General features: G+C 36.1%; 1 protein-coding gene across 2 annotated transcripts in view; it reads right to left on the bottom strand.

Annotated features, from left to right (window-relative positions):
• Positions 1 to 23,828, bottom strand: part of DOK6 (docking protein 6) — a 368,631-nt gene that overhangs the window by 146,105 nt on the left and 198,698 nt on the right. For both annotated transcript variants that reach the window (XM_002915925.4, XM_034642822.1), the window contains exons 4-5: positions 22,702 to 22,821; positions 2,977 to 3,166 (exon numbers count right to left, since the gene is read on the bottom strand). In XM_002915925.4, coding sequence (XP_002915971.1) covers positions 2,977 to 3,166; positions 22,702 to 22,821 — 310 coding nt within the window. The remainder of the gene's footprint in view (positions 1 to 2,976; positions 3,167 to 22,701; positions 22,822 to 23,828) is intronic.

Genomic DNA, 23,828 nt, shown 5'->3' with positions numbered 1-23,828 from the left:
TGGCTTCTCTCAAGCTTTTTGCTTGGCTTATCTCTCCTCACACTGCCAGTGTTTGGCCGAGGATATACCTTCACAGATTATATGATTTCTGAGGAAGAGTACATAATCACGATTTCTTAAATGCCCATTATGTGACAATACTGTGCCCAGTGCTGCTTTATAGTCACAAACTCACTTAATCTCTCCAAATTTATGTAGGAAGTAGAGTTTATAACTCTAATACAAAGAAGAAAACCGGAAGACAGAGGGGTCAAATGCCCCATGCTAAGTTATTAACAAGTGACAGAGCTATGACCTAAATCTCGTTCTCTCTGATTCCCAGGGCAGGTAGGTGTGTGTGTCAAGATGATTTTTAAATATTATTATTTATTTTTTAAGAAGTTATTCTGACAAACAAAAAATGTAGAAAAAAATATCTCCTAAACCAACAAAACTAAACAAATAGCAAAATAAAAATAAAACAGAAAAACCTTGAGGATTGTAGGCCTTACCTACTCTGGGATATTTTGTTTTTTTTTTTAGTGTACCTTAAGATTATTAAAAATTACCAAAATCATAGAAGACCAATTAATATTGACTGTCAGATAAGCCAAGTTACATATCGGGTAATTTGATGTTTTGGTCAAGATATCAATTTAATCACCTGTGGAGAGCCAGTACGCTCCCCTTATAGACTTCGGAGGAACAAGAAATTGGCAAAAACTGTTGGACAGGTACAAATGGAATGAAAATTCTACATAACCACCAGAAAAAAAAAAAAAGAAAAAACCTTACTTGCTATTTAAAATCCTGAGCAGATGCCTTCTGAAATGAGGGAATAGACAGGTAACAATATGGAGGTTCCTCAGAAATTAAAAATGGCAATATCATATGATCCAGTAATGCCACTGCTGGGTATTTACCCAAAGAAAATGAAAACACTAATTCAAAAAGATACATGCACCCCTACATTTAATACATCATTACTTATAATAACCAAGATGTGGAAGCAACCCAAAGGTCCATTCGTAGATGAGTGGAAAAAGATGATGTGGTGTGTATACACACACACACACACACACACACACACACACACACACACCCCCCACTGGAATATGACTCAGCCACAAAAAAGAATGAAATCTTGCCATTTGCGACAACATGGATGGACCTAGAGGGTATTATGCTAAGTGAAATAAGTCAGATAGAGAAAGACAAATACCATACGATTTCCCATATATGTGGAATCTAAAAAAACAAAACAAATGAACAAACAAAAAACCGAAGCAGATGCATAAATACAGAGAGCAAATTGGTGGCTGCCAGAAAGGAAGGGGGTAGGGGAATGGGAGAAATAGGTGAAGGGGACTAACAGGTACATACTTCCAGGTGTAAAATAAAATAAGTGAGTCATGGAGGTGAAAAGTACAGCACAGGGAATATAGTCAATAATACTGTAATAACATTGTATGATCACAAATAGTGACACATTTATCATGGTGAGCACTGAGTCATGGACAGAATTGTCAAAATGTTATGTTGCAACCCTGAAACTAATATAGCATTGTATGTCAACTCTATGACAATAATGAACATTAAAAAATTATACACAAATAGGAATACCTAGGAGAAAAATCCAAAGGAGGGAATTCTGGAGGCAATGTTATTACATAATGAAAATAAGCCATCACTTTTTCCAAACATACACTAACTTTTATGGCTAGTAAAAAAAAAAAGTATCATAAACCTTAGGCCAGTGAATAAGTTGTAAATCCTTTTTCATAACCATATAATTTTTAAAATAGTGTATATGCCTAAAAATATTCATTTTCTTAAGAGAATTTTTATTTCCTAATAGATATCTAGAATTTGATTACTATTATTACTGTCAGGATCTGGGGAGACTGAAAATAGACACTTGAGTGAGCTCATAGCCACTAAGTAAACACAGAATTGGAGGCTCTTAGAGAAATCAGTGTGCGAGAGGGCTTAATATTACCTAGACAAAAGGGTCCAGACTAGTAAAATTACTTCAGCTCAGCTCAGGTTTTTTCCCTCTCCTTAACCTTTTAAAAGACATATAGCCTTGGCCTAACCTAGATGTATATTATTAGAACCTGACCTTGAATAAGTATTTAATAGATTTGTAAGAACAAAGTTATGAAATTAAAATTGCTGTATCAAGTACAAAACTTCACTATAATTGTCTTATAATACATTTTCAGAATGTATAAATCATGTTCCCAGTGTGAAGACTACTACATTAAACATCTCTTATACAGAATCCCCAATTCTAAGTAGGTTTTGTCTTGGATGAGTGACAACAACATCACAAAGGGTCACTGCACAAAGACATTCATTTAGCTTGTTGAAGCTCATGTCTAAACTCATGTCTGTAAATAATGATTATGGAACAAGCATTCGTTTAAGACATTTATGGATTCCAACCATATGCTATGACCAAGAAACCAATGTATTTGATTTGACATATTCTACTTAAAATTTGCCAACATTTCTTCACTCACTCTGAATTAACATTTACACTTAATTAATGTTATTAACATAAATATCTGGATAAATGAATTTTGAATTAACGTACCTGAAACCTAAAAAGTAATATATAAACAATTTAATATAAAAGTCCTTTCAAATTTTTTTGCTTATAAAGGGACATGTTGAATTCCATGGGAATCCTACTGCACTGAAAGTATTATAGGATACACCAAAAATACAGTATTATAATAATATCATAAATATATTACATGATTAAAATAATTATGAAATTAGTTTGCGGTCAGTGTAAAAGACTGAACTGTCTTAAATGGGGTAATTAACCTGTCATAGATTATCAGCAAAAATCTGAAGAAATTATATATTTGGTGATTTTTACCCTTTCCAAAAACAGCAGTGATCCTGGGCACTAGTGGACAGAACCTGTCCTTCAGGTGTCTATTTGTCACCCACCTCCTGATGTTGGTTGTGGCACTTAGAGCTTACCTTCCTGACTCAAAGGTAAACCACGTTGAGTCCCGTCCATATCTCCTCAGGGAGCTGAGAGGCCACATCACCAGTTTGACCTTGGCGTTGTGGATATCCCAGAGATAGATATTCTCATGAGTGATCTGCATTGTGCATTCACCATAAATATCCAGATTTGGTGTAGGCATAAGATAGACATTGAATCTCTCTGCAAAGAAACAAAGAATGGAGCAAATTAAGTGAAAAGAGGTCTGACTCTTGATGGTAGCACTGTATTATTTATATACCTACCCTACAACCTTTAGAAAGCATTACTATGTCCCTTGGGAACATCCATACACAGTACAAAACACTACCCTTTCCCATTGGATGTATGAGAAAATGAGCTAATTAAAATATTCTTACTCATTAGTTTGTTCACTCACTCATTCTACACTCTGTGTTGCATATATTCTCCATGAAGAGGATGAAATGGTTAAATTGTACCATGGAAATGTAAGGGTAAAAGCTAAGTGAGGTCTCTGCCCAAATAATGCTTACTGTCTGCTTCTTCACACAACCTTAAATGCATATCATATACCTAACTCCTGCAAGGAATGTCTTATTTAATTTAAGCAGGAATTTACTCCATTTTACTTTTGTGTTATGAAGTATTTAATGCACACTTAGACTGACTCTCATAATACATTGTGTTCACAGTCAAATTCAGCACATAATTGCAGATACTCATTATGGCTTTCAGCAGGACTTCAGATACTGTTTTGGTAAGCAAAATAAAAACACAGTCACTTTCATTCTTGGGCATTCTAGAGTTCAAAGTCTGATTATTAGACAATGATTCCAAATCTTGCTTTATAATTTTTTGTGTATCTCAAAGGCTACTGCAAAATTCTCAGCCCTTGATCCCCATTTAAATGCATTAGATGCACTTCATAAAAAATAAGGTTAGTTCATAATTTCCAGGAAGCAAAGAACTTGGTATGACTTGTAAAGTATCCTATAAAATATTCCTAATTCCTAGCACTGTATTCTTGGTTTATAGTAAGTAATTAATAAATATTGGTTAATTATATGAATGAGATAAATATATCCCATGATGAATATGCACCACAAGAATTGAGGAATTATAAAAAAAGTCACAATAACAAAAAGTTTAAGAGTTATTGGTAGATACATCTTTGTGAGTTTGAGTTTAATTGTAAATCATGCTTGAAAGGCAGTGCTGTTGAATTAATGATTTTGAGAGGCATAATGGTGCAGCTGCAGTTGGAAAAGGATTGATATGTTTAGGAATGTGCCATCATCCATCATAATGCCATGATCTTAAACACTGAATGTTTGCTGGTACTAAGCTGGAATTGTCCGTATAACAGAAAGATTTTTCTGTGGCAGGTACTTTGTGGAGTATTGCTTTGCTGATGCAAAAAAAAAAAAAAAAAAAAAAAAAAAAAATTCAGATTCTCAATGGGTTAAGTTGAATTTAAGCATAATAGCTTGAAATTTAGTAACCATATGGACAATATTTATATTCAAGTGTCTAGATATTTTTGTCCAAATAATCTAATGATTCAATTTTTTACTTAGATCATTGACCCATAAAACTAATATGTATATGGATTTCACATCCATTTTCTACAGAAAGGAGAACAAGTTATATAGCTGAAAAAATGAAGAAGGATCACTGCCCCATTAATTATCTGCAATAAAAAGTATATATATGTATATATATACACACACACACAATAAATCTTAAAATTCTTGTGTGCAATGGAGTAAAATCTCAATATTTCCCATTAAAGATATCACTCACATTGCCACCACAATTCCCACTCCAATAGGATTACAAGTAGCCAATCAAAGGGGCCTGATCTCATGTAAGAGTATAAATGAAAGTTGGACCCAACAGAGTGACTCATGCCTATAGATAACGCCTGAATAGAAATCTTTTCTTTGGTCAAGACCCTTTTGATGAAGTTCAGTTTTTACATTTGGAAGTAATCATGTCAGTGGCATCTGTTGTGCAGAGGTAAAACATTTGTTATGAAAGTGGAATGTAAAACATTCCTCTAAATTCCTTCCTCTCCATCAGAGTCTGAAGATAGCAAGCAAAGAATCATTGCCAAAATGTCAAGAAATAATACTTCTTCTAAGATATTGAAATAAACATCATTAGCTGATCTTAGTGTTGGTGAAGGCTGCACTGACCCTTGAAATTCACACCCATAGTTTGATATTGAAAAAAAAAACATGCAAAAAAAATAACCCTGACATCAAGGACCCTATCCTCCACATGGATGATAACATGGTAAATTACCTATAACCTATGGGGTATTACAGAGGCCCCAAAAGAACCATTGCATTTTCCCTGAACTATCTATGTGCTCTAATGTTAGCAGATAAAACCTAGAAAAAATAAACAGAGAAAGAGTACAATCATCACAACAGACATTGGGGAAACATGGAACTAAAAAACAGTAAAATAATGAATTGGATTTAATAAGATTCACAAGAGGTAGGGCTCTCAATGTCAAAATCAGTGAGGTGCATTTACAAACAAATACAAAGAGATTGGATAACCTGCCCCGAGGGAGTCCTTCCAAGGGCCTGCTGTAGGCTCTGTAAAGCAGGTGAAATTTATCTTCTTGCTACCTTCTACTTTCCTAGTCTTACCTAGCAACTCACATTAACCTCTTCTTGTTATGGTTTGGAATGCTCCAACCTTCCTTTTGATACTATTTCTTTCATCCTACAAAAGGAATTATTCTATGGAATTTTATTTCCCATTTTTAAGTTTTCAAAAGCCATCTTATCCTAATGGCTAATTTCCAAGGATTTGAGATTCAATTAAAAAGTAGACTAATTTTAATCCAGCAGAGGATGAAGACAGCTCAAGATCTAGTAAATTATTCTTCTTTGATTCCACTGTCATCGGAAAAATGTTTCTGCATTTACTGTGAGTAAATTATTTTATGCCTGTAATAATGTAAAATTATGTTGCTTCATTAAAATTTGTTATGGTTTCCACTGGAAAGACCATTTCGATATGTAATAGTTAAAATTGGCTCCCCCGAAATGACTTTTTAAAATGTTTAACTTTGTGAAATACTTGTATGAGGCAGGTGTTTTAACCACCCTCTAATCATGTCACTTTCTTATTTAAAAGCCTACCTTTGGTTTTAACTGCTGAGAGCGTTAGTGTGCATCAAAGTTACCTGGAAGGCTTATTTAAACACAGATTGCTAGGGAGTCCTCCATCCTTACTTTTTCTGATCCAGTAGGTCTGGTCTGGGGCAGGACAATGTATATTTCTACTTGTTCCCAGAGGCTGTTGATGCTGCTGCTCTGGGGAACACACTTTGAGACCTGCTGATTTGCAAGGCTCATTTTAGAGTACTGTCAAGGAATTAGTGGCACTGGAGGAACTATGAGGGATGCTTTTGAAAATGAAGCAATGTTCTAATAGAACAAACCAGCACATTTAATTCAAAATTGTCCTTTAATCTTCGCTCAAATAAAGTAATCCCATCTCAACTGACTCATGACTGATTTGGCAGGAAAGAGTTCTTATGCGAATTAGAACACGAGAAGTGACAGGCATGGGGCACCTGGGTGGCTCAGTCGGTTAAGCATCTGCCTTTGGCCCAGGTCATGTTCTCAGGGTCCTAGGATGGAGCCCCACATCAGGCTCTCTGCTCATTAAGGAGTCCGCTTCTCTCTCTCCCTCTCTCAAGTAAATAGATAAAATTAAAAAAAAAAAAAAAGAAGAAGTGAGAGGCATAGAAAGGAGGTATATGAAAGACAGTTTTCAATTCATTAACGTATGTATGTATATTTGAATTATTTTTTTAAAGTAATCAACAATAGCAATAAGAACGCTGTCAAGGAGCACCAAACAACACACTTCCAAGTACCCAAAAGAATTAGAAAAAAACCCTAGCTGTTTAATATATACGCTGCTGAAGCAAGTACAGAAATTAGCTGTTTTAGATAATGATAATAAGGGGCACCTGGGTGGCTCAGTTGGTTAGGCATTTGACTTTGGCTTAGGTCATGATCTTGGGGTCCTGGAATCGAGCCCCATGTCGAGTTCCATGTGGGGTTCCACACTCAGCTGAAAGTCTGCTTGTCCCTCTCCCTCTGCCCCTTCCCTTCCTTTTGCTTGTGCTCTCTCCCTCTCTTAAACAAATAAAATCTTAAAAAAATTAATGATAATAATATCCTGAAACATGAATAAAAATTCTACTAACATTAGGTATTGTGAAGACTGCTGAATGTGTGAAGAAATAAACTTTTGAAAAGGTTATGTAAAAATATTAGATTAAGATGTATTCACATATATGAACTATAGAATTCTAGAGTGAAAAAAAAATCCCAAACACATTACCCATGAAATTGTATTCTGATAAAATTTAGGTTTGTATAATGGCTGATGTATGAAAAGGCATCATTTTATTTTAAGTGGCTAAAAACAATAGCAAGGTGAGATATTTACAAAACTAATTGTCATGTCCAACAAAGATGTCATGTCCAACTATTATTGAAACTGCAGTTGTATTTTCAAGGGCATTTCTACTCTAGGGTTGCATGAGGAGGTCCAAAGGGCATTTCTACTCTAGGGTTGCATGAGGAGGTCCCATGCAGAAGGCCTGGGACCAGAGTTAAGGTGGCAACCACAAGAACAGTCTCAAGGGGACTACAAAACAAGGTCTGCAAATTGAATTAGACAAGGTCTGGCAAGAAAGGGTAGCTACACCCCGAAGAAATGGTCTTGGAAAAGGCAGTGAGACCCCAGGTGACCTGTGGAGACTGAATGGGTCATCAGCCCTGAGAAGGACCGAAACCTTTCTTTCTCAGCCAGTGTGGTTTTAAATAGATCTGGTTTAGGGCAGGAACAATCCAAATATAGCTCTGAGCTTGAGCCTGACAGGTGAGACAAGTGGAGTATGTAGGGGTGGCAGGAAGCATAGGATCTGAGATATAGTTTCTAACATGACATGAAACATCATCTCATGAATAGAAATAAACAGAACACAAAAGCATGATGAGCTCTTTGACCAGTTTCTTAATAATTTCCACCTTGTAACAGTGCAGATGGAAAAAACTGGTTTTAAGAAAGAGCCATACTAAAAACAAATACATATGCTCCCTTATAATTAGAGTCCTTTTTAAAATACAGGCTTTTGGAATGTATGTATTAAATAATTTTGTGCATCTAGCATATAGTGAACATTCCATGCACTGTGACTACGTGAACATAAAATGCATCTTTTGTATCTCAGTTACTTAGAATAAATTTGGGAAATGTAGACTGGATGTCAATTAATTTCCCTTTTTTTCAAAGAAGGGTTCTGGTAAGTTTTAACTGTCAGCTAATTGCTGAACATTCATGCTCCCTCTACCACTCCACTTCTCCAGCTACTTCAGAAGTTATGGACTTGAAGGTTGGGTCAAAAAAAGGATGGGATATGGAACTAAGTATAATGCCTAATTATTTGAAAACCAAGAGGTCCATAGATATTAAAACCCATCAGGTGTTCCACAGGGAGAGGTTATGAATTTTATAGTAGGTTTAAATTTTATAGTAACTTCAGGTAGGTGGGTGTGAGTTTTTTCTCTTTTCTTTCTCTTCCTTTTAAAACCCAAGAGTAGCTCAAAAGGAGAAACCCCATGAAAAAAAAAAAGCTTTCTTTAGCTCACTGGTGATATACCCCATGTTCTGAATTTCAATTCCAGGCTCTTCCAGAGAGTGCAGGCTTAAATATTTGTTGAAGTCCATTAATGAAAATGTGTAGGTATTATTAATTTAAATAACTTAAAGAAAATTAATAATTATATATAAGATACACATAAAATAATTGCATATATAAAAATGGTTTTGTAATGATTAGTAATAGCTATCAATAACTGGTTAATTTATTTATAATTTTGGATTTCACTTCGTTGTTTCTATCAACCAGTGATCCATAAAGTAAAACTCACTGTATATGCAACTCGCTGTTCAAAAGAACTTCATTTATTTACTTATTTTTTTTTTACACAATAACTTTAAATATTTGAGATTTTCTTATGGCAAGAAAATTCAATTGCTTTTTTCCCCTAAGTAGCATGTGATCAGGAAAGTCACTATTTATGGAAAACAGTTGTTTAAATTAAATTTGTTACTGCAGCTGGTTCATTAAAAGATCCAAACTTTGTTGTCTCCTCAAATGTGGAAATATATCTTGTCTAGGTGGTGACCTTTATCTTCTTATTTGGCTATCATGAGCAGCTGTAGCCTGTATCTTGCATCCTGCCCTCAGATTGATCACAGTGTCAAGAGAAAACACTGCATCTCTAAACTCAAGCTGTCCCCCAAATTCTCTTGCACACTGCTGTGGCACCAGCCTGGGCAGGACTCCATGATTCCAAGGCTCCATCAGCCTGGGCAGGTTGAGGGGTCAATCGCCCAATCTGGCAAACAATCCAAATTCTATGGGTAATTCTCTTGCCTCTCCTCTTTCATCATGCTTGGGAGGGGATGTATCCCTCCTTGCTGCCCTTCTCCTATGAAAGACCTTCAAACACTCCTCTTCAATTAATCGTCCAGCCTGATCTTTAGAATTTCATGGTGCTTTTTACCCATCACCCACTGCTCTGGGGCTGCAGTACATTTTTGAGCGAGCAAGAAAGTCCCATTCTCTGATCTGTATTTAACAATGATTACATATCAATTCAAAACATGAAATTTTAATATTAATACTAAATTAATAAACAGTTCACTAAATATTATTTAGTCCCAGGACCAGAGCCACTGGTCTAAAATTAAGCCTTAATGAATAAATCCACAAGAATCTGGTATTTGAGAAACTGACCATACACTCCTAGAATATGGAATTATCACTGAGTTTTCATCTGTTTGGATTCTAGGTTCACCCCATTGTCTGATACATTCTGCCTTGTTTTTAACAGTTATATGAAGTGCAAGGAATTAAACAGAATCAGATACTACTCAGAAAATAATGAGATGTTTCAAGATCATTCTGGACTTTATATTCTTATCTCTAAATTTCCCTAATATTAGGATATTGCAGTGGTCATCCTTCAATTTCAGCAGCTTTAGAAATGGAGCCACGCTGAGGAAGCAGGCATTTGCACATTCAGATACATCCTGATATCTGTATAATGCAGTTATACCAGGAATGAGACAAAGCATGATTTATACTCATCAAAATATGTGGAAGTCTTCAGGAATTGTGATTTCATTTCTACTATGGTACTGCAATTTGTCAAAATTTATTTTATTATAATGTGGTGATAGCAATAAATTCAGTGCCATCTGTTCATTGGCCTCTATGAATTGGAACCCCTGTATTTCTTCGATCAATTGGCAGGACTTAAAAATTAAAAAAAAAATTAAAAAGCCATATTTTTTAATGCCCCAGCAATTAATTAATTAATTTTCCCTTTTTCTTTCTTTTAACAAAAAAATGACTGTTGACTAAATTTTATCTGCATTGCCAAGTAAATCATGTTCAGTCTAGTAAATACAGGAAATCATTTAAAAAAATAAAATAAAGTCAACTGCTATTATACCTCACGGAGATCACCTCTGTTAAGCAGTTATCTTAATATGCAAATATATTCACATACAGTGGTGATTATACTAAATACAAAGTATTGAACCATCTATATTGTACTTACTATTGTATAAGAATTTTTAGATGCTGTTAAATATTCCTTGGGGGTATAATTTTTAATGAATCCATAATATTCCACTGTATAGCTATGCCATATTTTATTTAATAATTATCTACTTGATGAATATGAAAGTTAATCCAATTAGGCTTCAGTAAAATAATCAACTTTTAGCTCAATTTGCTGAATAATTCAGTCATTTCATATTGAGTCATAGGGTTTACTTTAGTCTTGTATGTAAGTTTTGGATCACTTTAATATCCTTAATTATTAACTTACGCTGAGCACCAAAATCTGAATCATTAGATTAAATGCCATAAACTCTTTTAAGAATCAGACAATGCCAAATTGATTTCCAAAGATCCTTACCAATATATATCCCAATTAAAATATCTACTTTATATATTCATTTATATAAATGTCCTTTGCCAGAATTTTTTTAAATTAAGTTTACTGTCCTTCGTTGACTGTGAGAATTCTATATATTAGAAATTGTTCCTACTGTTTTTATGACAAAGGCTTCATCTCAGATTTTTATTAATTTTGTTTATAGTATTTATGTAAGTCCAAAAAGTGGAAAATAGTTTTCTTTAATTTTTCTAATAAGTCCTATGTTCTTGAGAGAAACTTAATATTCTCCTACACTTTCATAGCAGTTTTAACCTTTTATTTTTTACATTAACCGGTATACTGAACTATACTGAAACATAATGAAATGTTCACATGTTACTTATAACGTTCTTTTAGTTTTGACAAAGGCACATTAAGATACACAACTTTTCTGCTCCCCAGAAAGTTCCCTTATGCCATTCTCCAGCTGCCCATGCCCCAGAAGCAACCAATGATCTCACTTAAAACATTGTCTCTTATTTTTGCCTGTTCTAGTAGGTTCTTGTGAGCTAGGAACATCGAGCTTCACCACATCACGAATTTTTTCCCATTTCGTGGCTTTCCATTTTTATTTTTTATTTCCTTTTTAATTTTTTGATAGTGCTTTTTGGATGAGCAAAGTTTTAAATTCTGAGGAAGTCCAAATTATTTCTTTCTATAGTTTGCTTACAGTACTTTATAAAAGAAATGCTGGCCTATTTCAAAGTCATATCCATCTTAAATTGGTATGTGAGGAGTGTGAGGTAGGGGCTGAGGGTCATTGGTTCCCCTATAGATATCCAGTCACTATGAAACTATTTATTAAAGACATTTTCCTTTTCTCATTGAAATTACCAATAAGCCTGTGAAAGAGGACTTTGGTGTCCTTGTCAAAAAATTACTAATCCACATATGCATGGATCATATTCTTTCTGTTTTGTTCCATAGACTATTGTCTATTGTCTGTCTTGATTGCTGTCAGTTATAATAAATCCTGAAATTAGAAAGGGTACCCAATCCAATTTGGTTCTGTCTTTTCAAGATAGTTTGGCTAGTCTTAGGCCTTTTCATTCCAAATGCACTCTGAAATCGTCTCATTAAGTTCTAGAAAAAAAAGTCTGACTTCCTGGATTTTTTTTGGGATGTGTCAAATCTACGGGTTAATTTAAGGAGAAATGACATCTTAGCAAAATTGACTATTGCAATCATAAACACAGTTTATCATTCCATTTATTTACATATCTTTAATCTTTCTCAACATTTAATTTTAAGTGTAGGTGTCTGTTTATATACTTTGCCAGTTTTATCCCTGAGTATGTGATGGTTTTTGATGGTACTGTGGTATTTTGTACTTCATTTTGTAATTGCTCATTCATAATATATATGGGTATGTGGGTGTGTGTGTGTGTACATATATATAATCTATACAATGTTTATACACACACCCCCATACATACAAATTTTTGCATATTAAATTTTTATCCTGAAACATCACTGTATTCACTTAGTTACAGTTGTTCTCTCACAGATTCCTTAGGAGTTTCTAGGTACATTATCTTACCTTCTTATTCTTTACCAATTTTTATGATTTTACTTTATTTTCTCGTCATATTACACAAATCAGGACCTTAAGTAGAATAAGCAGAATACTGAACAGAATTGGTGAGAAAGGATATCTTTGTCTTATTCTCAATCTTATGAGGAAAGCATTCAATATCTTAACCTTCAAAATTATATTTTCTGAATGATTTTCATTGATGTCCTTCATCAGTTTGAGAAAGTGTCCTCCTATTCCTAAATTTTTAAGAGTTGTTTTTATAAACGAATATTGTCTTTTATCAAATGCTTTTTATGGATCAACTGTAATAATCATGATTTCTCCCTCTATCTATTAATATAGTGGAAGATATTGATTAATTTTGGGAAATGTTTGCATTTATAGCACATACCAATATTGATCACGGTGCACTATCTTTCCGTGTAATACTTTAGTGTTCCTTTTCTAATTTTTAAGACGATTTTGTGCTTACATGCATGAAAGATATTTTTCTGTAATTTTTTTGTCTTATATTGGCTTTGCCTGTTTTTAGCATCTGGGTTACAGTGGCCTCGTAAGATGAACTGTGGAATAATTCCTCCTCTGAAAGAGTTTGCATACGATTAGTATTGTTTCTTCCTTAACTCTTGATAGAATTCAACATTGCAATTATGTGGGAGTAGGTTCTGTGTATGGAAAGTTGAATAATAATAATTTTAATTTCTTTCTTTTCTTTTCTTTTTTTTCAGAAAGGAAGAGGGGAGGCGGGGCAGAGAGAGAGGGAGAGAGAGAATCTTAAGCAGCTGCACACCCAACATGAAGCCCGACACAGTGCTCGATCTCACAACCCTGAGATCATGAATCAAACTGAAATCGAGAGTTGGACACTTACTGACTGAACGACCCAGGCGCCCCAATAATTTTAATTTCTTTAATGGATACAGGGCTCTTTAGATCTATTTTTTCGTGAGTCAGTTTGGGTAATTTAAACCTCTAGTAAGTCGTATAAAATTAGGTTATTTTTAAAAATTAGATTATTTTAACACAACATGAGAAAGGCTATAGTCTAATAAAAGATAACTTGTTAAAATTTATTATCAATTTATTGTCAAATTACTAATGCTTTACTTATATTGCTTTGTTTTATTTTGTATGGTTCCTAACCATTTCCTTTATTATTTTTTAAATATTTTTATCCAGTGAAGTTCAAAGATTTAAATTATATATTAGATTTTATTTATGAAGGCTATAATCAGAGATAATATTTAAAAAACTTTTCCTTACGGCAGATGGAAATTAAAAACATTTCCCACAACACTTTCCCCTCCAATTTTAACATCTGTTATAACCTGGGCACTGGGAAAGATACTGTTGCTATTGGAATTTTAAATTGTGCTCAAAGAAAAATGTAGAGCTTTACAAAATATATAAGAAAAATGAAAAGCTGAAAAGTGATGATCAAACATCCATTTCAAGAGATTTGAAAAAGAACCTGCAATTAAACCCCAAACTGTGAAGCAACTCATATTGAATGAGAGCAGAAATTAATACAATTTAAAACATAATGAAGAGAAGCCTAACAAAGCAGTAAATCGCTAATGATGCTGATTAAGAAAACAAAAGCCACACATAACCCATATGAAGTAAAAAGGGGCTATCATTATGATGTGAACAGGTATTAAGAAGATAATACAAGGATGTTGTATTTAGTCATTCTGAAATGACTATATCCTAAAATCACTGACAAATTTGTTTGAAGCTAATTATAATTGAGTTTATTACCCCAAGTTTTCAAATGTTAGTGCACGTTAGGGTCACTGAGGTTGTTAATATATAGACACTTGGCCCTCCATCCTAGAGATGTTTTCTTTGTGGGTATGGGTAGGGGGCCCAGAATTTACTTGCTTAGCATGCACCTGGCGTGAATGTGACGGTGACGTTCACCTGTGTCCCAGGCACATACTGACTTTCCTGCCAGGTACTGTGCTACTTGGTTCCAATGCTGGGTTTTACTTAATCCTTACAACAGTCCTATGAGATACATACTATCATGATCATTCTCAAGAGTAGGAAGCTGAGATTTAGAGAATTTCTATCCCTTGATCGTGACCCCAGAGCTTAGAAGTGGAATAGAACTTGATGATACACTAAATTTGTCTGGCAACATTTGTTGATCAGGTTTCATGTTGGACTTTTTATGCTCGATGCTACTTTGTTTTAACTGTAGCAGGAAAAAAATGGCTCATCAAAACTTGCCTGTATCAAAAAGTGAAATCTCATTCATTTAAGGGTTTCTTTTCTTCTTTTTTTTTTTTTTTTTTTTTTTTTTTTTTTTTTGTATGTTTGTGTTTATTTTCTGTCGAAGGAAGTCTCATTTAACCCAATCTGTGATCAAGTTCAATCCTGGATCTTCCGCCCCTTGTCATCTAGGCTGAATTGACATAGTCACAGGAGTCAACTGAGGACATGGGAATCCTCTTATCTGGCTTGTATGTATCCACATCCCTGTGAAGTTACATCACTCTGCTTTCCTATGATATGGCAACTTCTGCTCCCAGATAGTGTCTGGAGTCCAGGATGGGCACACAGGAACTTGGGCACACCTTCTAGGCCACACTGCATTTTAAGACAGTTGAGGCTCTCTTTGTCTTCTTAAACCTCTCTGGGCACTCGTGACATCTCCCCATGATTCTTTCCATGCTTATCATCAAACCCAATATGGAGAATCAAATTCTAGTATTTGCTCTTGAAGAAATCTCCAGTTTATATGAGGAGATATAAACATGTGTCTCTGTCTACCCAAACTCCCATGGAAAGGGGAAGGGGCAAGGCATTTACTTCTTACTCTCCAGAAAACTTATTTTCAGTCTCTCTTTTCTTCTTGCCTGAGGCTGAGAGATACCAGTAATTCTGGATTCAACATTCTCCCATCAAAAGCGTTTTCTTTCACATAACTACAAATGCTTCTGAAATTTGCATCTTTGTTCTCACTGTGTTTGTACAGGGAATGTTCCCAGGGCAAAGGAAACAGGGCAGGTCCTTTGGTGTTTCAAGATAGTTCTTCCAGTATGCATTTTACTTTGCAATGACATGGTTACAGTCTGACAAATGGATCATTTCGATTTGGCAAGAGAAGTACTTAAAGCATTTTTGACTGCCCTGAAGCATTTATTGTAAAAAGAGGCAGAATTATATATGGTATTGACCTTTATTCCATTGTAGTGCACGTTGAAGACCACCAAATGGGGAAAGTGGCAGTTTTAACCAGGTTTGTTAATTATATGCAGTGTCAATATCCATCAGATAGTGAAATTAAAGCAATGCAACACAAGGCTAGGCAAACAGTGTAGCTTATTCAAGACCTTGTGTTGCATTCATAAATGCAATCTTATTCCTGATGAGGTGGCTCTTTCCATCACCTTCACCTTTCAGTTTTCCCTATAGATAATCACCTCTGTTGGCTATACTGGCATTTTCAGATGTGTTTCATAAAAGGTAAGTTACACAGGGTATGAATAAGGTTAAATTTCACAGGATTTGAATAAGTGTTATGCGTAGAAAGAGACACAGAGAAAACTGAGTTTGGGAAATGTTACATTATACAAACTTAAATAAGGCTTTTTACTATAGGACACCTCAGTAACTTTATTCTGTTAATGTATGTTGTGACCATTATACAGGGTTGGTATTAGTTTCCTAGAGCCACTGTAACAAAGTACCACAAACTCAGTGGCTTATAACAACATAAGTTACGCATCTTATAGTTCTAGAGGCTAAAAATCTGATATCAAGGTGTTGGCAGGGCCATGACCTCTTTGAAAGCTCTAGGGGGAAAATCCATCTTGCTTCTTCTAGCTCCTGGTGTTTTCTGGCAACCTTCAGCCTCCCTTGGCTAGTAGATACATCACTGTAGTCACATGACCATCTTCTTGCTGTGTATCTTCACATCATCTTCCCTCTGTGTCCAAATTGACCCTTTTTATAAGGATATATTGTAGGTCATACTGGATTAGCATTCATTCTAATGACCTCATTTAAACCCGGTTATCTTTGTAAAGACCCTATTCCCAATAAGGTCACATTCTGAGGCACTGAGGTCTAGGACTTCAATATATTTTATTTTGAGGAGGGGACAATTCAACCCACAACAGTGTTTTATAGTATTAAATTCAACCCACTGATAACCTCATTTCAGAGACTATGTAGTAGTAGTAGAATTTCCTGGAACTCATTTTGGGAAATCCTAGAGCATGTGGATGGCATTTTAGAAGCTCAAACACAGGTACGTGTAGGTTCTTTTCCCCATGCAAAAGTTGGTTTTGCTCAGGGTTATTCCATAGATTAAAAAAACAAATAAACTTGGAAAACTTTTCATTACTGGTTATAAAGAATGTGTATAAGAGTGAATATGATTTACCCAGATTATTTCTGAAAAATTGGGGAAAAGATCCTTAAAATAAGGAGATGTTTATTGTTACTGTTGTCATTGTTTTGACATTAACTGGTCATTTTCCACTTGAGTACAGTTCTGCAAATATTAGCTTTAACTACTCATGGGCATTAAGAATTCAGACTTGCCTGATTGAACAAGCTTGTTTGGGGGAATAAAAAGTAATTTTAAAAAAGAAGGTAGGCTGCTCTGATTTGAATTGATCGTATCTATACCACAGCATTTTCCTTTTATTTTTATTTTAGCATGCACTTATATTATACCTCAGATGGTAGACTGGGTCATTTTTTTCTCAATTTTTCATTTTCTCTCCATATTAGATCATAAGTTCCAACTCATGTCATGGCCTCCCAGGTAGAGTGTCCTGCTGGCCTCCTGACTTTGGGTTTGGCCATAGGATTAGCTTTGGACAATGGAATATCAGAGGACATGAAACATGAAGAGGCCTAATTTGTGTTGCAGGTTTGGGCTTGCTGCTTGTCCTACTGTTTTTTGTTTTGAGAATATGCCTTGGGCAGCCATTACTGTAAGGAGGGTAAGAGACATAATGGAAAACACATGGACACCATATACGCTTGGGGCCAATCTCAGCAGCACCCAGCCTAAGTGAGGAGAACCCTGGCCAACCCATCTGTGCGTGAATGATAAAGGTCTGTGCTATTGAGATTTTGTGTGACAAGTAACACGGCATTATTTTAAAATACAATGATCTGCACACCTTGTTTATGGGTTTGTCTCCCTTACTACTTCAAGGACTTCTTAAAAGTAATGACCACATTTTCTATAATTCTACATTTCCTCAAGCTAGTTCTTACATATCATAGCCTCAAAAATGTCTGATGGGTGAATACTGAATAACAGTTACATACAAGAGTGTCTGAGTAGAATGTAAGAAGCATGGTTAACTATGGAAACCCAGGTAAAAAATTGAGAAAAAACACTGGAATACTGCTTTGGTTCTGGAGGAAGGTTATACACATTCTTAGGCTAAAAGTAAAAATTTGTACCAATTCTAGTCCTTTCATAAGCAGGGCTACTAGTTCCTAGATAAAACCAAACCTTCAGATATGACTCTGCATTAACTAGACAGCAAAGTTTCAGGTTACTTTTCCATTTTGTTCCAAATGGTGATCTCTTGCATCAAGAGCAAGGTGGGCATGCCCTCTGAGTCCACTTGCAACAGCAACTGCAGGAATTTCCTACAAGTGCATTCCTTCTTGGTTATGATGCTTATTTCTGCTATCAATGATTAACATGTAACATTTGTTTCTTTAAATTGCTATTATGTATAGAGAATCCTTCATAAATGAGCATTAATTGTAACACCATACATTCTAAATATTATGGAAAGATGTGAAGATTCTAGATGTTGTAAGAATTTAAAGTTCGAATGTCGACTTAATATGCACTTTCTTGTGGCAGTGTTATTTGAGGTCTAAGAATAAGTTTGTGTGTGTGTGCGCGTGTGTGTTTACTTTCTTCTACACTATGTGGGATTCTGAGTCGATATGAAAGCAGCTGACAGCACTAGATAAAGATGATTATAGTGAAGAATTTAATCAATAACCACTTTTATCTCCACATTACACCTTTAAAAATTATTTGCACAAATGTTTATTCTTAGCTTGTCTCAGAGTAAATAAGACCAAGCTGTGTGAAGAGTCAGAAAAACATTAGAGGAGAAAGAGCAATTCTGAATGTCAAAAAAAAAAAAAATGCTGTGGTCAAGCCTGAGTAGCGAGTCTCTCCTTGATGATAGGATACCACAAGATCACCTCAAGCCACAATGATATCATTTCTGACATCAGTTTTGCAGGCATATGTATCTCATCTCTTAGGAGCAATTTCAAATTAAATCTAAGCACATCGTTGATAAAATAGTAAAATGATATATAATAAATACATTATATAATTTTTTAATTTTTTACATTGTTACCTCTTGATATTTTATTTTTTAATAATAATTTTGTATTATATTATGTCACCATACAGTACATCCCTAGTGTTTTTTTTTTTTTTAAGATTTTATTTATTTATTCGACAGAGAGAGAGACAGCCAGCGACAGAGGGAACACAAGCAGGGGGAGTGGGAGAGGAAGAAGCAGGCTCATAGCAGAAGAGCCTGATGTGGGGCTCGATCCCATAACGCCGGGATCACGCCCTGAGCCGAAGGCAGACGCTTAACCGCTGTGCCACACAGGCGCCCCAGTACATCCCTAGTTTTTGATGTAATGTTCCATGATTCATTACTTGTGTATAACACCCAGTGCACTATGCGATACGTGCCCTCCTTACTACCCATCACCAGCCTATCCCTTTCCTCCAGCCCCTCCCCTCTGAAGCCCTCAGTTTATATTATATAATTTAATACTAAAGTGCCTTAAGAAAAAAAAAACTGAATCTGTAATGACAAATCTTTCAAATCTATACATATTAATGACTTAAAATATGTATTAGGAAGTGAAGAATTTTATTTGTTTTAGAAAGTGTTATACCTGAAGAGTCTGGAATAGTGACTGAAAGACATGAAAGGACAGTTTTAAAAGATAACATTATTTTTAAAAGACTAGCTAGCTAAAACAATAAATACTTTCCCTACACATGGTAAAATGAACAGGTGTACTGTCTTAGGAACAGGTGTGTCTCTAAAGCAATCATGAGGCCCAAGGGTTTGGGCTGAAGTTGGCCAAAGACCATTCTTAGTCTTTACCAGGAGAACCACTGGGATTTATTTCAGGGAACCCTAAAATGGAATTATCATATTTATAAGAGAAGTCTGTTGATCAGCAAGTGAGAAAATCAGGGTATGCAAGTAACCAATCGGGTCAATCTGTGTGTGTTTCTCTCCTAGGCAGCAAAGCATGTGTACACACACACACACACACACACACACACACTGAAATTTTGGAGCTAGCAATAGTAAAACCTGTAATCTTGATATGTCAAGATTTATGCTTTTCATATTCTCCTGTGGTATAAATGACTATTTTAAGAAGTTTTAGGTAGCCTCCAATGGGCCGAGACCAGAGGAAAGATGTTACTACCTGAACTCAAGGCACTTTCAAGAAAGTGTATGCAGATTTGAAAAGCCTGAAGAGATGGTCCTGTCTATGGCCTTGGGACTCAAAGAGAAATTCACCCAAGTGGAAGGTGATTTCTAGGGAAAGGAGACCCTTCCATTCATGAAGTTTCCTTTTACTGCTGAACACTCTAGAGTCTCAGTGATTGTGTGTGTGTGTGTGTGTGTGTGTGTGTGTGTATGTGTTTAAGGAAGACAGCTGATCTCCTTATAGGGTACCATGTACTTTTAGGGGGTCATTTAAAAGAATCAAACACTACCTTCTCTAACTAACTAATTGCTCATAAATTTCTAAATTATATTTTTAAAAGAACATATATCCCTTTGTATGAAATTAGACTATTAAACAAAATAAAGCTAAGAAAACCATTTATGGCATCAAATGTTAATATAATTTCAGATCTTCTCTAGCAAACACAGGAATTATTTTGGATTCTTTCGTTTTTACTTGTACTTGAAAATACTTGTGCCTTTTAAAAAACTGAATTAAGCATGAGAGTTAGTCTTTATTTTGCATCACCACACTAGAGCATCATGAGTTAATTTTCACTCATTAGGAAACTAAAATGAGGAGAGTTAGTAACTTTTCTGAGCTAAGTAAGGGGTGTAGCGTGCATTCAGACTATGTCCTAAAAGTTCACTTGGCAAGCCATGTCTGCTTGTGCTATCTATCTCAGCAAATTATCCTGACATTGTTGTGAAATTAAAAATAGACCCATAATAAACCAAAGAAGTACATTATCCATTAGTCCTGGTGGAAACCATATACAACCCCAAATCTTTTTTTTTTTTTTAAGATTTTACTTATTTATTTGAGAGAGACAGTGAGAGAGAGAGAGAGAGCACGCGCGCCCCCGCAGGAGCAGGGGGGAGGGGCAGAGGGAGAGGGAGAAGCAAGCTCCCCACTGAGCAAGGAGCCCAAAAGGGGCTGGATCCCAGGACCCTGGGATCATAACCTGAGCTGAAGGCAGATGCTTAACTGACTGAGCCACCCAGGAGCCCATACAACCCCAAATCTTTAAAAGCATACAATTCACAGTAAATGAGCCACACGATGATGCTCCCACCCACAGGCCTAATTTATTCCCTTTCTTCATATTTCTTTTATGAAGTACTCTACGAATGTTTATCCGTAAGAGTTTCTTTCCTCCTTTTCCTAAACAGTGGGTGAGCAGCATGCTTTAAGCAGCACGACTGTGGATGTTCTTCAGGTAGCACAAGCTCTCAGGAAACAGATCCGAGGGATGAAATGCATCCAGGAGAGTGTGGGAGAGAACTGCACTATGAAATGGAAGCTGGGAGAAGAGCTGCAGAAATGCCTCCGTGACTTTCTGAAAGCTGCCGGCATCGGCAAAGGTGTTGTGCCCACATGTGTTCGTGCCAATTAACAGGGAAAACTTGTTATTTTCAGGTTACCAGCAAACAAAAAAATAATGCTTTTTAACAGGCTATAAAAGCAGTGATGGCTGTTAGCACATTATTAGTCATAACAAGATAATGATCACCAGTGCTGTCCTCGTGCACTTTTACCAGTGGTGTCTAATTCACAAGCCACAGATAATTCCAGAATTTCTTTTTAATAATTAGGGGCAAGCTTCACCAATGTCTCTTTTTTCAGAACACTGGCTATCAAAAATTAGCAATACTGAAAAGTTTCTATTTTCACACTTTTAGGTCATCGAATGACTACGATAATTATTTAAAAAAATGGAGAAAAAGGAGCTCCTCACATTACTCCAATTTCATAATTGAGAGGTGCTGGTCAAGAACACGCAGAATTTCAGAAATGCCTCTTAGGTTAGATAATGGTATAGTAAGTAAACTGTGTATCACGTAAGCCTCAATTTTATTATACCCTGATATTTCATCATCACATACTTATAGTATGCTATAGACTGAATTGTGCTTCCCTAAAATTCATGTCGAAGCTCTAACCTCTCATGTGATTTAGAGATGGAATCTTTGGGAGTAATTAAGTTTAGATGAGGTCATGAGGGTGGGCCTCCCATAGTGGGATTAGCGCCCCTATAAGAAAAGACATGAGAGAACTTTCCCTCCCTCTCCCTCCCTCTCTTAGCCATGTGGAGACACAGCGAGAAGATGCCTGTCTGCAAGTCAAAAAGTGGGTCCTCACTGGAAACGAACCCTTAATCTTGAATTTCTAGCCTCCAGAATTGTAAGAAATTAATTCCTGTTGTTGAAGTCACTCAGTCTTTGGTACTTTGTTCTGGCAGCCTGAGCTAAGACATGGTATTAGCCAAATTCCCTAAAATCTATTGATAAGTAACATGATAAACCAATTTGTTAATTTAGACTCTGAATCTGCAACAACTCTCAAAGAAGAAAACGTAGAAATGTTGTACATTCAAAACTTCATATCTAGTGAGTTAATTTCTTGGTTATTTATTTAGATAAACTGCAACGTCCCAGAGCCAAAAGTCAGGACACCTGGGCTGTACCTTAGGATTTTCTCCAGGTTGCTATGCAACCTTGGGAAAGCCTCTTCACAGCTCAGATGGATTAGTTTACTTTCTTCTAAAAATGATTGGTCTGAAACATTTCTAAGGCCCTTCCAGTCTCAAAGTTCTACAACAATTAGTGCACTTTAAATAACGGACGGCAACTCACACTCACCGTTTTGTTCTCGCTGCACGCCTGCCGCCAGAAGATCGGGCTCGCCAAGGCTGATGTCATTCAGCCGGGTCCCCAGACACTCCATGCAGAGATGCTTGCACCACTCCTCGGCCTCCAGCTCTGAAAATGAGCACACGCCACCAAAGTCAGGCAGTGCTGCAAGGGATGACACAGGAAGGTAACTTCCTGAACCGTTTGCCTAGGTACGTGGTAAGAGTTAAAAATCCACCTGAAGATAACAAAAAAACCACAGTTTGGCTATTGTGGACATTGCTGCTATGAGCACTGGGGTGCAGGCGTCCCTTCAGATCACTACATTTGTATCTTTGGGGTAAATACCTAGTAGTGGAAAGAGCCAAGATGTCCACCAAGAGATGAACGGATAAAGAAGATGTGGTCCATATATACACAATGGGATATTACTCAGTCGTCAGAAAGGACGAATACTTACCATTTACAATGACGTGGATGGAACTGGAGGGTAATATGCTGAGTGAAATAAGTCAATCAGAGAAAGGCAATTATCATATGGTTTCACTCATATGTGGAATATAAGAAACAGAGCAGAAGACCATAGGAGAAAGGAGGGAAAACTGAATGGGAAGTCATCAGAGAGGGAGAAAAACCATGAGAGACTCTTAACTATAGGAAACAAACTGAGGGATGCTGGAGGGGAGGTTGGTGGGGGGAATGGGGTAATTGGGTGATGGGCATTAAGAATGATGTGATGAGCACTGGGTGTTACACGCAACTGATAAATTACTGAACACTACATCTGAAGCTAATGATGTACTCTAAGTTGCTTACTTTAATTTAAATTAAAAAAAAGAGAGGCGCCTGGGTGGCACAGCAGTTAGGCGTCTGCCTTCGGCTCAGGGCGTGGTCCCGGCGTTATGGGATCGAGCCCCACATCAGGCTCCTCTGCTATGAGCCTGCTTCTTCCTCTCCCACTCCCCCCTGCTTGTGTTCCCTCTCTCGCTGGCTGTCTCTATCTCTGTCGAATAAATAAATAAAATCTTTTAAAAAAAATAAAATAAATTAAAAAAAAGAAAACAAAAAAACCCCCCTATATTCGAGAAGTGAAAAAAAATCCCCACAATTATTCCCCATGGGCTGACATTATAACG

Source organism: Ailuropoda melanoleuca, chromosome 14 (genome assembly GCF_002007445.2).
Source record: "Ailuropoda melanoleuca isolate Jingjing chromosome 14, ASM200744v2, whole genome shotgun sequence".
Classification (NCBI taxonomy): domain Eukaryota; kingdom Metazoa; phylum Chordata; class Mammalia; order Carnivora; family Ursidae; genus Ailuropoda; species Ailuropoda melanoleuca.
Note: the sequence above shows the minus strand (reverse complement) of the source record. Positions and strands in the feature narration are given on the sequence as shown.